The 18,433-nt window shown below is 35.1% G+C and overlaps 1 protein-coding gene across 1 annotated transcript in view; it reads left to right on the forward strand.

Annotated features, from left to right (window-relative positions):
* MALRD1 (MAM and LDL receptor class A domain containing 1) overlaps positions 1 to 18,433 on the forward strand; it is a 244,603-nt gene that overhangs the window by 25,446 nt on the left and 200,724 nt on the right. Inside the window, exons 8-11 of the mRNA XM_054060854.1 lie at positions 3,656 to 3,748; positions 5,183 to 5,390; positions 12,775 to 12,921; positions 15,778 to 15,887. Coding sequence (XP_053916829.1) covers positions 3,656 to 3,748; positions 5,183 to 5,390; positions 12,775 to 12,921; positions 15,778 to 15,887 — 558 coding nt within the window. The remainder of the gene's footprint in view (positions 1 to 3,655; positions 3,749 to 5,182; positions 5,391 to 12,774; positions 12,922 to 15,777; positions 15,888 to 18,433) is intronic.

Genomic DNA, 18,433 nt, shown 5'->3' on the forward strand with positions numbered 1-18,433 from the left:
GTTCTACTCACTTTTTAAAAAGAAAATTTTTTTTTAAAAAGTATTTTTTACTCCACTCTCTAAGCAGTTAAAGTCAGTACTATAATTATACCAGGCCCTGGAACAGACCTGTGTAAGCCCTTTTATACTTCTAGTTTGATAGGAAAATATTGATGGATCCTCTTTTAAATAAAGTTACACTCCTATTTGCACACCCATTTGTTCACCTAGTTTACAGTAATTGCACCTGCCCAAGTCTCCTCAATCTGTTTAAAGGATATCCTATGAGATTATCTTAAAAGCCTTAATAAAGTAAATTAACTTCTACTTTTTCAAGTCTTTTTATGATGAAAAAAAATTAGACTGGCTGAATGTGTCTTGCTCCTCATCAGAAGCAGCTAATGTAGGTTTTTCACTTTCTAGTTCTTTAGCTGCTTACAACATTATTGTTAGCAATTTGTTCCAGTGCCTTATGAGTTGTCAATTTTCAGCAGATTGGCTATAATTGCATATTCTGTTTTTTTCCCTTAACTTCAAAACATATCCTTTGTTCTCCCAGTTCTCGAGTTTCCCGCATACTCTCCTCAGGTTCTCGGAGTTAGTAAGATATTCCTTCCTTTATGTAACCTTTACTTAAAACTTACTTATTCACTTCAGGTTTCCATACTCCTGGCTTATATATATTTGTAATATAGTTCTTGCTATATTTGGCAATTGGCAACTTTATTGCCAATATTAACTGCCTTAGTAACATAAAATATAAAAACTATAATATATATATATTAACTTTCTAATACTTTTGAAACTTTTCTGTGAAAATTGAAATGAAAGAAGATAATATTGATTTCTGTTTACTATTTGCCCTTCATTACTTGCTCATTCCTCCCATTAAGTAACAGGCTTATAATTCTTCCTTTTATCTTCTTAGTCTTTATATCTTTTATGGTTTACAAAACAAACAGAAATTAAACAATAAAAGATAATTTCAGCTGATGTTTATACATGCAAGCATATTTGTATCCTAACGCAGTAAAATTTCTCTAAGTGTTTGGCAACAGTTGCGAAAAGCATCCAAAGACACTTCTCTGCAGAAGTTAAAGGTAACCCATTAGTCATTGTGAGGGGGAGCAAATGAGTATTTGTTCCAAATTACTCTCTGAAATGAGAGAAGCAGGGAGAAAATTATGAGTGCAGTTATACAGCAGTGAATTTATCTGTAGTGAAATGGAAAAAAAAATTGTGGTATTTCATAAATACATTTGATAAGGAAAAATCATGATTGTTTCTTCCATCTTTCAGATCTTAGCAGCATTATCTCAAAACATCGTTGCAGGAAAAAGAAAAAAGTCATGCCCATTTCAGCTTTGCAGAAAATTGTTTATAGATAGTAATATATCACAATAAGGGGAACAGGGTGAAGGTATTTTGAGCAACCTCTTCCTTGCATCACCAAAATAAATCTCGAGGGAAAGTACTGGAAATGTAGTACATTCAACATTTAAAAAAAAAGGCTAGAGATGCAAGGAATGTGCTAGAGGGGTTATTACATTTGTACCAAAGAAGCAGACGAATCTGACAGTCAGGATGAATACTACAGAGAAAACATTGTGAGGGAAGGAAATAATATTTGCTTATTAGAACTGTATAAAATGAGAAGGTAGTTTCAGTTGCACAGAACAATACCCAGTTTAAGAAGTTGTTGCGTTTGAGTTGATTTACAGATTTTATTATGAAAAACAGCACTAGAAAATCTGGATATTGGCTCGTGCACAGAAGCTCAAGTTTATTGCTACAAGCTGTTTTGATTAAAATAAATTTGGGAGAAAGATGGTCACAGAGATGGATATCTAAGCTGCTAATTGAATGTGAATAAAATTAAGGTATCCAGATGCATCCAATAAAATAAACAGAAAATGTAGAATGCTCCCTCAAGGTATACATATGTGTTTGGAAGGTTTATATAGGTACGTGTTAGGGAATACATTAACTAAAATATTTCTAAAAGCAGGCAATTAACCACAGGCTATGGTTTTAATCTGCTATGCAGTATTGTTCCTAGTACATCATCCTTTTCTCTTTCTGCTGTGTGGCTAGTGCAGAATAATAGATTTAATAGATTTTCTTTGGAAACTGAACTATTCAGCAAAAAGAAGCAAATTTTAAGCAGAAGGAAGCATTCTCGACATAGAAAGAATTTTTCTGAATATCTATCACATGAAAAAGTTGACAAATACTTATATCCTGTACTGATGTGGAACAGCTGACTTTTATTTCTGAGATCAAGTTTATCATGTTGTTTATCCAAATTTGATCTCTCATGTCTTTTAGTGTTTGGAATTACACTATTGGCTTGGCCCCATCTTGCAGTTTTCTAAAACTGACCTTTGAACACATATTCAATAACAATTTAGTCTTCCATTTCTGATAATACATCATAACAGTTGAAGCCTTGGTAGAAAAAGAGCATAAACAGTTGGCTGCTCATCACAAATCATATCTTTGTTTTCCTGCTGGGTCAGACCTCTCAGACTATCAAGGAGTAGACAGCATCTTCCTCCTCTTTCTTATATATTACAAGACAGGAAAAAAGATAACTCTGTCTATAGTATTGCTATCATTTCACATACCTATCGTGTCCCGTTTTATTAATCTCCTGTAAGGTAAACTGTTTTTGTTTTTCCAATTCCTCTCCATATTGGAGACTTCCCATTTTTTTTATACTGCTTTGTATCTTTTTCAGAACTGCCTGTATTGTATAATGTTCTTTGTTGAAAAGATATGACCAGTACTTTGCAAAGTGTCCTAAGAGAAGTCTCACTATTGATAAATGAAGTAGTAAATCTGTTTGTTATGTATATTAACTTTTCCTGTGTTTTTTTTTTTCCTGTCTTTCTGGTTTTGCTCTATTTTGAAGCTGAATCTTTAAAATATTTTATTTAGGGACATGAAGCTCACATTGCTACATTTCTTTTATTTATACTGACCTCAGCATGTTCCGTTTAGGATCATAAACAGAAGCAGAATGAGCTTGAGCTGGATTTATCAGATGATTGAATCAAAAGGGATTGGAGGGCTTCTATAAAGAGAGCCTTTCTGTAGTTGGCGCTCTTGCTGTTATCCTTAGGAGATGGAGTGAAGATGGGAATTGAGCTAGCTCTGAACAAAACTAGGACTTGTTAGGTAATGCTCTGCCTGTTTGCCTTACAGATTGAAAAAAAAATATATATGTTTTTTGCACATTTTATATTGGGTAAATTTGACAGTCCTCAAATTCAGTTCTAAGAAAACTAAATCTAATTATAGCACAACATAATATAAACACTTATTTATGAAAAAGAAGCTAATGTAGAGAGCACCATGGAAACATATTGTCAAATTCAGCAATAACATGACTTAATTTACATATTAATTACTTCAATTCTATCAAGTCGACTCCTGATAATTATATTATTAGCTTCTTTAATCACTGTAAACATGTTTTGTTCCCTCTCTCTCCCACGGAGTTCAGTGCAATGATTGCAAATGAATATTTGAAGCTCTATTTCTTTACGTAGAGCAACTTTCTATATAGTGGTCATTTGGCCAGGATATGAAGAGATCAAGGACAAAAAATAATCTTGATAATTTATAGAGAAATAAAAATTAGTTTTATAATATAGTATCCTATGTTTTACAGGAGGAACATGTCTTGTGGGAAACTAATTCCATGACTAAGAAGGAATGGGTCAAAGTGGATATACAGCTACCAACGGGGCTAGAAAAACTAAAGGTATAAATAAAAAAGACACATGCTCATTTTTTGAAGATGCTTTACCTTATTGTTTATAAAGATTCTAGGAAACTTAAAGAATGGTTAAAATGTTGAATGTCTTGCTATTCTTCAGTGTACTGAAAACTCTGGTTATACCTCAACAAAACGTCTACACAATCATCAGGTGTTGAAGCTGCTGGATTTTATTAATATGCCAGAAAATTAATACAAATCTCACCATATTTTAATTAGTCAGATAACTCCATTCATTTAAATGCAAATGCTATTAATTGAGATGATGTGAATGTTATTTGTGAGATTTCAGAGAAATGAGGTAAAGCAGTAATTTTGAGAGTATATCTTCTTGAATTTTCAGGCAGAGAGAAGAACACAAAGTTGCAATTATTCAATACTTAAATTAAATTATAAATTTATATTTTAAGTAATTTTAATTTACATTTATCTTTCATAATTTTGTAAATAAACATTATATTTTACTGTCTCAACAATCAGTTGAAAATGTAATCTCTATGAAAGGATAAAGACTAAGCCCTTTGCAGGAACTGACATTTTGACAAGTATTTCAGCAAACTAGTAGGTTATAAGTACCTGCTGTTGTCTGTCTCTTCTTTTCCCACAAGGACAAGTGTGAATAAACCATCACATACATAGTAAGACTACCTATATCTTGTGTAACATCTGGTCATCGCAAGGGAGCTCTGTCAGAGAGAGAAATCTCTATGTTTATGTCAATAGCAGTAAAATAACCAGGGCCAGGACACGGGCCAAGATTAGGCTGCAATAGTCCATGTAATTAAGACATTACCATGGTCCCTAGCAAGGTTTTGACCCAAACAAATTTACTGTCTCCCAGATAGTGCCTGGAACTGTTCAAGTGCTACCAACCAGCAGACAGGGACCAAACCCTCTGTGTCAACTAGATGCAGACATTTCATATTAAGTGATAAGACAGATATTGGTTGTTAAGCTATGATGTACAGTTGGTGTCCAAGAACAGTCCCTAGCCCGTTTTATTCACCTGTGAGTGTATCTAAAAATTCTTCTCTTGGGCAACTGCAAAATGACATTCTGAAGAGAACTCAGAGTGGATGATAGTCTTTAGGATTTTATATTTCAGGTCACTCTTCTAAAGCACAGGGGAATTGGAATATTTTTGCCAAATGGTTTTGAAATGAGGAGTTCTTCCTTAAAATGGGCTTTTACTTAATTTCATTGTTGGCATTAATCAAACCATTTTAGCTGAAATTTTTCAGAAATTTCAACCTGAGGTAGCCTTCAAAATTTCAGCTGCTGATTTGAAATTTATCATTGTTTAGTAATGGAAAGTATGCAGTGCTTTTTACAGGCAGGATATCACTGTTTTATGTAAATAAAAATCAGTTTCTCTTTGTTATCTGTTAATGCAAATATTTTGACTGTAACAATGCACAGCTTATGTTTAAAGGAACAGTCCAGAGCAGGGCAGGTTTCATTTGTCTGAATAGCGTTCAGCTCTTGGACACTACATCATCAGAGCCACCAGGTTTCTGCTGCTCAGAAGAATTCACCTGCACTGATGGGCAGTCCATAGAGCCTGGATCAGCCTGTGACTCTCACCCTGATTGTTCTGATCACAGTGATGAGGATCCAGCAGCCTGTGGTAGGTGAATTGCAATGATTTAGAAGTGTTTAAGTGTATTGTAAAACATAAACAGGTCTATTCAACAAATGGTAGGAAATTTATACATATGGTTTCTTTTACTTAGAATATTTAATGATATACAGGCTAGTGACAATATTCACAGCATTTTCTGTCATGCATTTTTCTTCTTCCCATTGCTATCTATTTTTCTGTCTGTCCCTAGCCATACATTTTGGATCCTGATAGTAATTTTTAAAGTATCTGCAGAAATGCAACTCTTTGCATATTTTTGCTTAAATGTATTCTCTACATACAACATTTATAACCTCTACTTCCCTAATTTAAGAGGGATGGAAATCTGCCTTGGGATTTGTTGTTTCAATACTTTCTAATTTAGGCAGTCGGTGAGTTATTGTCAGAAAACATGTTAGATGACATGATATTTGCATGGCGATACAAATCACCATACAAATTCGCTGCAGAATAGAAGCTCCATCTTACTCATCGTATATTTGATTGAAAGTAACTTTGCTTGGAAGCCGCAGTTTCTACTTATAATCAAAAGCAAAAGTAAGTAATTGAAATTACTGGAAGGTGTCTATAATAATTCTAAAACATCTGTGAAAGTAGCTTTAGAGATCATCTCACTTCTAAAATGAGTATTATACAGTGTACATCTGTGTGTATTTTTGCCTGTGGTCATAACACTTAAATATGTGTTACAGATTAAAAATGTGCACATATTTAACATATTGGTGGATATATATATTGCTGCTGAGAGGTGCAAATTAAAATTTTGTGTGTCTCTAGATAGCAGGATTAAGAACACTGATAATATTTTATTTCAAACTTCTTGAGAAGACTTTAGGATCTGTTTGTGACTAGATTTATTTGTTTTTAACTCACATTCTGAACCTTTAATTTTTTCAATTACTTAAGTAACCATATGAAAGCCATCTCATATATGCAAATGTTGAAATAACACTTTGTATGGGAAGGTTTAAACACTTTTATGTATGAGTGGAAAGTAAGCCAACGTTCTAGTCTACAGTGGCTCTCTCAGATCTGTTTTCTTTTTTTACAAGACTCGACCCTATTATGCTAGCTCTCTGTGTTTGCTGGTAAGAGCATAGAGTCCTCTCATGCTCTTCAGGAGGAGCAATGGAAAGACTGTACTTTATTTGGACTTTATTTTTCAGTGAGTTAGTGTTCCCACTTTAGGAACAATGTAAGACAATTGTGGTGAATAAAGACGATGAATACAGAGGAATAATTTTAAGGTTTAAAAGGAGAATGAAAAATAATTGTCCCAATGGAAAGGAAGTTGTTAATAGTACACAAAGTGAAAATAAAGATAACTCTAAGTGCTTACAGGCAATTGTATTTTGCATGAGATGCATTACACTTCCTGATTTTATTTTTACCCCTGTGCCTCAGACACTGCACATCGGCACTGAGTAACCAAAAGACTGACAATTAACCTAATTATAGTTCGCATTTTAGAAGTAAAGGAACATCACAGTGGCTCTTACTCTTGAGAATATTTCTTCTGTCCTGCTCAAGTTAATGGGTCAGAAAAAATGGAGGGTGGGCAGAAGAAAGAAAAATCAGAATGGCCTGGGGGTCTTAACACCTTTGTGGCATCTCTGAAGTTAGGGTGCTGGGACAAGGACCGAGTCAGTGCAAAGTCCTCTTCCATATTTTTGCCTAGTGCTCCACTGTCTAGCACTGATTCTCCACTAATCCATAGCATATTTCAATTTAAAAACCCCACATATTTAGTTGAACCTGAGACATTGGGATTATGTGCTTCACTCTGTGTTGAGGCATTCACAAGTTGAAGATGTATCATTTTGTTGGAGCAATGCACAAAGTTATGCTCATTCTCTCAAAAAATGGGGTGAAAAAAGGTGCTTTTCTGAAAATAAGAAACCCATAGCAGTTGCATATTGCTCTTACTACTGACAGAGAAGAAAGAAAAGAAAAAAAGCAACCATCTTTAAAATAACAATAACTATTTTTGAAGTTGGCCTATTTTACTGGCTAATATTGTCTTGAATGCTTCACACAGTTGTTTTCAGGAAAGAGGACCATAAAGGTGGAATTCAGCTCTTCAGCAGTATGCTCAGCTTAAAGAATTCATCTTTCTGACACTTTCAGTAGTCTTGAACAGAAGAGACTTAAAGGAAAAATCATTCTTCATTTATCTCTTTTTATCTTTACTTTCCATTATGTACATTTTCCACATGATCATGAAATTGTCCTCTGTGATACTTAGAGAGAACGATATTCGTTTACACTAATTTTCAGTAAAAAACCCTATCTGGTACAATGATGCATATTTTAGCTTCTATTCTTTAAAATATTTTAACATTTATCCTTGGACACATCCTCAGAAGTTTCCTTTGATGAAATACTCTGATGTACTAAGAGCTGACAGATTTCCATACTGAATGAAAACAAAGGCGGGCAGCTGTTACTTAGTAATGTGAAGGATTTCTCTCTCCTTTGAGGATTTTCTTTGCTTTATTTTAATGGGGAAGGGAAAGTAATATTTCTCCTTCCTTATGATAACTTGGCACGAGTGGTCTTACAATAACACAATTTATTACAAGAACAAAAACATCGATGTTTTACAATGCTTTTAAAGTTTCTGTTTAATCTCTGCCCATTTATATAACTATAATATAAATTTAAATATATGAGACTTAAAAGTCTCAAAGAAATAGGAACTTGTCTAGGAAACTGACTCATATGAGTAACTACCTTTATTTAACTGCTTTGGTTGAGATCGATACATCTAATGGAGTGACAAATCATTAAATTAACATTTTTAGTATTAAATTCTACATTTTCAGTATGTCTTATTTGACACAAATTATGTGACATCACTTATAAATTTCTTAGTGACTGCTAATAAATTATCAAAACCCAGTAAATATATTCAAAATGGAGAAAGTAAGATGCAGTACTCAGATCATCTGAAGGATTAAAAAGACCCTTTTCACACTGATGACTTTTCTCTATTTCCCACGTAATATAACAGAAGTTTTGCACTAAATGTTGTGCCAAAGAACAAATATTTCAAGCACTATATTTACTATTCTTATATATTATTTATATTTATCATACAAAATACACACAAAAAACCATCACAAATGAATCAGTAACTAGCAACACTCAGAACTTGGCAAGAAGCCTAGGAAGTGCTTACTATTTTCAAGTGGTTTGACATGTTGATGCAGTAGTGTTTCTGGAAATTGCCTACTAATCAGCATTCATGCAGATTCAAAATGATTGTGGGTGGGTCATCCTACTGCTGTTTCTGAAAGAATGTCACCTTCCATTTAGCCTAATTAGAAGCTTCCTTAAAACACCTTTCTAGCTCTTCTAGTTTTAGTTTTTCTTTTCTGATATTAGCTTAAATATTCTCAGCCTTTCATGGGATTTGTATAATTTATTAATAGAAAACGTGAAGAATGAAGGAAACTTGTATAGTACTAAAATCATGTACCTTTTACAGTGTAGCAATTTACAATTACAAATCCTTGAAACCTTCTGTAACAGATAGAAATGCTTTTATTACCTTTCAGCTTTAAAGTAGAACATTTTTTTTTCGTCTGAAACATTTGTTTTACTACACATCAATGTGTTTCCTCTGACACATTAATTGCCCAAAATTGTCAATATCTGTCCATCAATCTTGTATGTATATGTTTGAGAAAAAGAAGTTACTCCTGTATTATTTTCAGATTTCTTCATTGCTTATGAACACTATGTTGCATTGCCTTTGTGTTTAACTAGAACAGTTAACTCAAAGTAAGTCTTCCCTCTGCAGACCCGGGACTGACATGAAATTCTCCTAATGCCACCAGCCACTTAACCCTAAGCAAGATAATTGGGTAGTTTCAGAAGGAGATGAGGCCATCTCACCTAAGGGACTAGGGTGTCATAAGAAATCTGTCTAACAGCTTATCTGTGATCTTTCTCCATGAATCCTTTAACAAATTCTAGAGAAATAAATTTAATCATAAACTGATAGGAAACGTTCGCAATGAATCAGTAAGAAGGTACATGTATAAGCCCTCCCTTTCCCCAAATGACATTAAATGTCAGCCAGAAATGGCAAAATATTAGTGGCAAAATATTAATGGCAAAGTAATCATACAGAGGTGCTTTTGTTGCTGATGATGCAGATAATTTATACCTCAAATTCCATAGGAACTTGTGTGCTGCCACACTGAATGTGAGTAGCAGCCTTCCTCATTCAATATTATTGGTCAGGGAAACACCTACCTGATGGGGAGACAAGCTGTGTGTCCCCACTCACGTCCATTTGAGTGAGTTTCCAGTATAGGATTTAAAAGCTTCACCCAGCTTCATCCAGACTAGCAAAGCTGAAGCAATGTTAATTGGCTGGTAACCCACCCTGGCTAACAGGAATGCTTTGTCTTCACTCCAGGAAGATCAAGAGGAGTGAGGCTAGACAAAGTAAGCTAGTCAAACAAATATATTCCCATTTCATCTCCCAGAGCTCTTGAAATACATGCTTTGTTTCCTGTTTCTTTTAAAAAAAAAAAAAAAAAAAAAAAAAAGAGAAAAGGAAAATGGTTTGTATTAATTGAAAAATCTTTCCAGTGTATTTTATGGCTTTAGTAAGCTCCACTTATTTCTTGAAATGCAAGGATATGAGGTTTTGGATCATTTTTTTTTCTCCCGGTTACATCTCCAAGTCTTTGCTTCTGCAGAACTGGTCCAATAATTGATGTACTGATACAAGAAAAGAAAGAGGATTAAGTTTCAAATTTGGCTTGTTATTAAAATGAATTTTCTATAGTCTTTTGAAGGTTGAAAGAAAAATGTAGAAAAAAGCTGTGAATAATATAAACTATGCACTGTTTTGATGGGAAAGGCGAATTTCTCGAAGATTATTAGTGTCTGAGCAATGAAAATGTGCACTGAGATACTGTTGCATTTGGATTTGGGTTTCAGCTAAAGCACAGAACTCTTTTTGATTAAACATTTACAAGCACTCCTTAAGTTTTTAGAATTAAATAGGGATAAAATTTAATTCAAACTCTCAACTCAGACAGTTGGATTTCACCCTCCTTTGTAGCCTAGCTGTTCTCTAACATGTGAATACTTTTAAAAATGAAGTATCACTTCAGGAAACTACCTATGGTGGGACACTTGGGCTCAGTATGTGAATTCGGCTGAGTATTTCTGCATGATCGGATGCTTGTGTAGAGTTTGACATTTTAAAAACACAGCTGTGATGAAAAAAAAGAAAATAGTAGCCTCTAAAACTTAGTTGAAATAATCACATTTAGTGGTCTGTAGCTACATTTTTTTTCATTCCATCGCTTCCCCACAAAAAAAACAAAAACTAGAACATGGATGGTCTTCCTACCTTTATAATTGTGTTCAAACTCAAATAAAGTATAAAAAAAGGACTGGGAAAAATAATTTGTTTTGAAATTGTGTATTTTTGTCTGTGTATGTCCTTTTTCCCCCACTGCTTGTCTATTCAACCTAAATGATGATGTTTATACATTTCTTTCTAGATACATAGCGTTAGAGGAAATTATAGTGGCTCCAATGTAAGAAATTATGATTTCACTGGACTTCTGCCTTTCTGTTGTCCATCAAGGGCAGTGATGGGCTCCTTCTGATCATAGCCTTACTGCTTCACCAATTCTTTTCACGTGTGATTTTCAAATGTAGCTTCAACAGTCAGCATTTCACTATGAGCCAGGGGGAAATCTCTGAGTCACATTCTAAAACTGGGTCACATTAAATGGCAACAGAACTGGTATCATGAGCACATGGAAGACCTTGTTCTTCGTATTGCGATAACAAGTCTTCTTGTGGTCTAAGAACCTCTATTTAAAAGAAAAGAACAATTAAAAAAAATATCCCATACTGAATGCATTATTGAGCTGTAAAATAATAGTAATTTTTAAAATATTCGTTTCTCTTTTGCTTTTAAACCATTATTTTAACTTTAGCCTGGTATTTTCCTTTGAAGAACAGGTCTTTGCTTACTTAGTATACAACAGAGTAAGTTCTTTGTGTCTATGTGGTTGTTTATTGATGTGTTTTGATATATTACTATGCAGCCACTGCAGTCAGCTTCTTAAGTAGAAGACCTTTTTCAGGGCTTAGGGAAGCCTCATGAAAGAAATGCTTAAGCAAAGAATGTTTACTTTTTTGTGTCACATAGGTTCTCCCAAGACTCCTTAGCTAAGGGAAGCACAATGCCTAGCCGTAGTATTAAGTACTGTACAGTAAAACAGCTTTGTCTTGGATATCAATTTGCATGTTCTACCTTAATGTATTAGGAACTGAAGTATGATTAACCAGGTACCTTGTAAAAAGCATGAGTATTCTGTAATTAAATGTTAGACAAGTTTCATGTTTAACTAATGTACTGAACTGAACAGAAAAGCACGCTCCGTTCAATTTTAACATATAGAGTGAATCCAGATAATAGATATTAATGTGTGTGATTTATTTTGTACCTTAGGATTTAACTATTCAAATAACCTTTATATAACCACCAACATTTACTATGGAGCTTTTCTACCATGGTGCTTCAAGAGAAATGCATTTAATTTTGGTTTTGTACAATGTGAAAATTGGAACAATATGTATAATCATTTCTGTGGCTGATATGACAGGATAAATGCGCTATGAAATTTGGAGAGTGCTAAGCATAGTTCAAAAACAATTTTTACAATTGTGATAAGTGACTCAAGGAGTTAAGTGTACCTCTTTGTGAAACTGTTCTGGACTAGGAAAGACAACTCTTAAATTATACTATTTTCTTATCAAAATAGTTAATTGAAATAAAAGAGTATGTGAAACTGTTATACAGGTTAAGTTGGTCTAATCCATGCCAACTGAGAAAACTTTGCAAGAAAAATTTCTAGGAGACCTAAATAATTCTTCAATTTGAATTTTATTTAAAAAAATAAATTAAGCAGAATCTTAAGTCATTTTTACTTTCACTGTATTTAAACCAGTAAATATATTTTATTTTTTCCCATATAGTCATAATTAATTTTTCAGTAAAATTGATCTTCTAAAAATATGTGATATTAATTTCATAATCTGTCAACAGCCTATATACAGGTCTCATCTTTAATATGATACAGTTTATTCTCTTACAGGTGCTTTACTTCATGGTTCAGAGTTTGATTAAGAGGAAAAGGGGCCTGTCTGACCTGTTGCCTGCATTCTAGAACTTTTTGTCCAACTGAATATTCTGGATTACAGTGAAATATAATAGCAGTTCCTTAAAACTCCTTGTACATCCAAATACAAATTAGTCAGTTCTGATCTTAAACTGTTGCATTAAATTCAGATTAGTCATCTGTTATTGTTGGTTTTCTTACAACAGCTAATTATACTATATGGGATTTTGAGACTGACCTCTGTGGATGGAAGCCACTGGACTTAGTTGATGCTAACTGGAACATAATGAAAGAACAGGCTCCCCTTGACAGGAGAGTCCCAAGTAGAGGTCATACAGCTAATACTGGACATGGTGAGATTTATTTTGTTATTATTATTTTCCTCCCTCTGTGATCAGTATTTGCACATTTAAATGGTGACAGACTGATAATAATAAAATATTTTAAATCGATGTGTGTTACATAGGTAATATTAAAGAAAGCTGGTCTTTTGCTGATGCTCTTTCTTAGAGCCTTTGTAACCTTCATTTTTTGCTGGGACAATCAATGAGGCATGGGATTGATGCAGTCTTCAATTTTTTGAGATAGCAGCATTTGAACTGACAGCTAACTTTGTTCATGCATATCATAAGCATCTCTGTGCTCAATATTCACACAGGTGCCATTCGTAGAAGTATTATTTGGGCAAAATATCACCGTAGCTTTTTGTAGAGTACAGGTAAATTAATCATTTTTGTCTAGAATGAACTGCTGTTCTTCTTCAGCCCATAGCTCCTATACAATGTATTCAGCTGGAAAGTGTTTATTCCAGTACAGGGTTATTTTAAAGTATTTTTCCAAAATGAAAATGTTGTTGCAGTGTACTCTGTGAAACTAAAACTGCCTAGCATGTCAGCCGTTGTCAAATAATATTGGCAAATATTCTGTGACTAATTTTATTAAGATTTCTGTATTGCACTGATTCTAGTGGAGATTCGGTTACTTTAAAATCTGAGTTGCAGTCCAATACCCCTTTAAGTTAAGTTTTTCTAATTATGTGTAGTATCTTCCAGCCAGAATTCCACACTTCTCTCTCATGTTCATGTTAAAGGAATTTGAAATATTAATATTCCACATTGAGTGGAGGAATTCAAGGATTAAAATTTGCCTGAGCAAATGCTAGGGGGATGTGAGTCTGTGTGTGCATGCTATATAACAATTCCAACTGCACAATCATATGCCTTGGTTTTTCCATTGGTCCCAAAGTGACGAAGTGCACCAAAGTTACTAATCACTTGCGCAGCAGCTACTTGATAATTCACTTTATCATCTCTCTACAGTGGCACTGGATCTGCCTTGCTGTATAGTCTGCAAAAATCACTGTCATGGCTTCTGAACCCTCACAGCTCCAGAGAAGGGCACTGATACGCTTGCATTCTTCCCGTGTGGTTTATTCTAGGTGCTAGTGAGACCTGCCGTGTAATATGCTGATAATGAAGGGTGCTGATAGAAACATCTGCTTTGCAGCTTAAGAAGCATGTTAAATTAGCTTATACAGAGCTGTGTGCTGCTACATTTAAGCTGCCTTGATAGTTGAATCACTCCAAGTTAGATCCACGTTTTTATATGTTGCTGTAGGGAGAAGCCTCAAGCAGATCTTGAGGTTGCCACGCAGCGTCTCTCAACAAGAGTAATGATGCATTGCCCATCCATCACTGTATCTGCTATAGCCACATGATGGCTTTAGAATTAGACATCCAGAATTTGAGAAATTTTTTTGCCAACACTAAATCAAGATCCTTCAGGTTGTCACATTTGCTTGTGATACCACAGACTGTCTCTCTTCTCCCCTGGGGGGGGCAGCAGCAAATTTTAATTAATGAAGATCTTAACAAGGCTACTGTAAAACCTTAGCTGTAAATTAAAAGAGGATCCTTTAAAGTACCGTTGCATTCCAATGAGGAGAGCTTCCCTCACGTCACGGAGAGCAGTATGCCTGTTTGCACAGGGACCCGCAACGGTCACCTCTTTGTGCCACTCTTGCTAAAGCGATGTGATTATTCACATCAGGCTGGAGTCAACCTCCTGCTTCATTATGTATCCATGGGAAATAAATGGCTAAGGAGTATGACTGTGGCAACACAATAACTGATATTCCAAGATGCAAGGCAATATGTGTAATATCCATGTGCAAACAAGAATGAGCCTTTAGTGCTGTTTTGCACAGACTTTAATGAACAAGTTTCAGTATTCAGCGAAGGCAGCACTGATGGCATTCAAAATATGCTGCTTTAGGGCCCCTTGAAGATTTTTATCCTTCCCTACCTTTGTCTGAAACACATCTGCTGTAGTTCAAATCCAAATGCAGTTCTTTTGCCAGAGTTCAGATTAGATCTTTAATTAAGCTTTCATCCCCAGTAGCACAGAAAACAATGTCAAGTCTGTGGACCCCATGAGAAAATATAGCTTATTCCATTGGCTCCCATGGTCTGCAACATTGTTAGCATGCTTAAAGCTGGCTGGGCTGCGCTGACAGTGAATACTGTACCCTAAAGAAAATTAATTTTTGTTCTGAATTCTGTTTGAAACATTACCTAAGCCAACTAAAATGTGCCCTTTAGGGATCCCAGCTGAGGTCTGTGGTGTTTGGTCTACACGGTGCCCTGTGTGGCAGCTCCTGCAGTCCCTTCGCTCTCCCAGCCTGTGCAGAGAGCACGAGGGCACTGTACGAAAGTGATGGGAAGTGGTTGTAGTGTTTGGAGGGTGGAGGTTTTAAGGTTTTTACCTGAAGAGGACAGGTAAAGAAATAAGTCCGGTGGATCTGCACAGTGAAGCTGTCACCGAAGGGGCATCTGAATGTCCTTTGCAGTGCTCTGCATTCATTTCCTCAGGTCTAAGTGTTTATAGGCTACATGACAGGGTGGCTGCCCAAATACCCTTTTTACCTTCCTTCTCTTTCTTCATCTTTGGACTAAATCATGATAATTTTTTCTGTGGAGGAAAGAGGGAGGAACATTTAGCAATTCTATTTTTCCTTTGCCTACATACACATAGCCTATTACAACACCTTCCTCGTTATCTGCAGAGACTGAACTGACAGCAAATCTGCTTTATTTCTTTACATTTATGAATAAGTTTTATTTGCCTCATGGAGGTCATAGCTCTCTGAGGTAACTCTATTCCTTTGGAGCATGACATATTTCACATATTTCTTTGATTTTTATTTACAGGAGCATTCATTTACTTCAGCAGATCACATCAGGTGGACACAAAGGTGTCCATATCTCATCTGGGGAGCCCTTTCCTTACCAAGCTGTCCCCTGGGCTTTCCTGCTGTCAGGTAACAGTTTGATACTAACTGTCCCCACCTTTGTAAGCTATCAGTCACCCAGTGTGCAGATGTGGTATTCTTCATGCTGTAAGTGTTGCTGCAGAAAAAAATAGCTCCATTTCACTCTTAGCGGAAGGAGTTTCAGACTAATTATTTGGGAGGAGGGAGGTGCAGCGAGCTCCCTGCTGCTTTACTGCCAAATTTTTATATCTGATTATTATTCTGTCCAAAGCATCCACCTGGTGATTCAAATTTAAGGCTATGCTTCAGGATTTTGTATGGTGTGACAAACTTAGCTGGACAACAACATTAGGGCCACATGAACACACAGCCTGCCTTTTGAGCGGAAGCCGGCAAAGTCGTGCTCTCATCTGTATGTAGGCAGCTAATACGCAATAGGACATCTGTGGTCTGTAGTTGCTGTATAGATTTACTACATTGGTGTGACGAGACACATTATGTTTTAATGATGATTGGAGGAGGATGCTTTTTACGGTCATAAGCACAGTACCTGAGACTTTACCCTGAAGTGTTGAGGGTTTTTTGTCAAATCTTTGTGGCAAAAGCAACCAGCCAGGATGGTGGTTGATCTGGAAAACGAGAAAGCTACCTGGATTAAAATGAATCAGGAGGGCTAAAAAATAGAAAATTCTTACATGAAAAATGAAAATACAGTTTTATAACTAAAAAGTTAGAATTTTCAACAAAATACGTATATTTAAATCAGAACTTGAACAAATATATAGAATATATATAATTACAATATTAAAGAACATAATACAATAAAAAAGTCCTGATGGGTTTTTGTCTTTTTGCCACTGAAGAAAATGAATAGATGCTGTACAGTTTTATAATTTTTTGTTTTTTTTTCCTGAGGCTTTTTTTTCCTGTTCTGTAGCTTTTCAAAGGTTATGCCATTCTGTGGAGAAGCTAAGTTGTGTAGTTATGATGTTATGTTTTTTCTGCTACTGTGTAATGCCTTCTGATTTAAGAAGTCACAGAGAAGAAAAGGAAAAGATAAGGAGAGTTTACCAAAATAATTTTATTGTGTTCAGTGGCAAAAAGAGGCTTTAGAGAAACAAAATAAAGTTTAGACTGTTTGCTTAATTTGTCAGAGTGAACGTAGAATAGAAACTTAGAATGTCACTATTCTATTTCAATAGAACTGTAGAATTTCACTTAGGAAAACTTTTTTCAAAAATAAAAATGTCAGAAAAAAATGTGTGGAGGAACTGCACTTAAAAAGCACAATAAACAGCAGAATTTTATTCCAGCAGCATCTAGGCTTCTTAGTTGTTTGGGTTTGGTTTGGTTTTTTATTTTTCTAATATAAGGACCTAAAACAAATATTGGCTTAGATAAATCTATTTTACTTAAGACTGTATCTGTCTTGGACTGTGCCCATCAATAAAGTTACCAGAACTCAGCTGAATAGTTGTAACTTGCACTGAGGAGTACAAGCCTCTTAAATTATTGAAGAACAGCACCTTGCTCCTCCTTAATGCACTCTGCCAGTTCTTAATTTTTGCATATCTTCTTACCATGGTAAAGTATCAGACAAAAAATAGGTGCAGAATAAAATCAAGCAAAATGTTGCTGCAGGGAACAGAGAAGGCCTCTCAGTGTCCCATCAGAGCCCTGCACGTTGCATTACTCTCAGGATACCAACAGCCTTTTGTCCACAATGAATTTGTTCAGGCAATTCCATACCTCTTTTGTAGACTTTGATATTGAGGAAATAAGTACCTTTCAAGTTCAGATTATCTTATTTCAAGATCTCTTGAGACGAACTGAGCACAACTGCTAGGTGAATCAACGAATCATTCTGTTTAGATCTGTTGTAGAGTTTGGTCTGCATTCAAAATGAAAATAAATGCAGCAGGGATGCTCATACATTTCTGTAGTTCAAAGCCAGAAAATAAACTATTTTTTAATTTTGACTGTGCATATATTGAATGGACTTAAGTTTCCCAGGGCAAGTTCTTATCCAGCTATACATGTTTGAAAAGAGATTTTTCTGAAGACTGGAAGCCTGGCTTTCTGCCACATTTTCCCTGCAGACTTTTATTTCTCAGAAAATGCACCGAGTTTCAGTTGCTTGTTAGGGTCTGTATCGGTTTGTTATGCATTCTGTGTGTAAATGTGAGATGTTGCCCTCTGTTGGATGTCCCACAGAGAGGATAAAAGGATCCACATAAAGAGAGCTGTGTTTATTAATAGCTTTACAAGTTCTTTGGCTCCAATTGTGTGAAAAAAAGAAAAAAAAAAAAGAAAATTAGAGTTGAGAGATAACAGTTTTATATTGTGCCTTACTGGCTAATTGAAGCTCTAGTTTTTGGAGTTGTAGAAGTAAATGTCTACTCCTAGCTGTCTGTTTATAGTACTTTAATCAAAAGAGTAGTCATTGTAAAGTAGAACATGTAGACACAGAGCGGAGGGTCATTTAATTTCTTATGGAATGACAACACAATTTTGTTTGAAAAGCTGTTTTGTAAACATAAACCTTATATATAGGTTGTTTAAGGTATAGTTCTTCAAACAGCTCATTTTGGAAA

The sequence above is a fragment of the Cuculus canorus genome, chromosome 2 (assembly GCF_017976375.1).
Source record: "Cuculus canorus isolate bCucCan1 chromosome 2, bCucCan1.pri, whole genome shotgun sequence".
Classification (NCBI taxonomy): domain Eukaryota; kingdom Metazoa; phylum Chordata; class Aves; order Cuculiformes; family Cuculidae; genus Cuculus; species Cuculus canorus.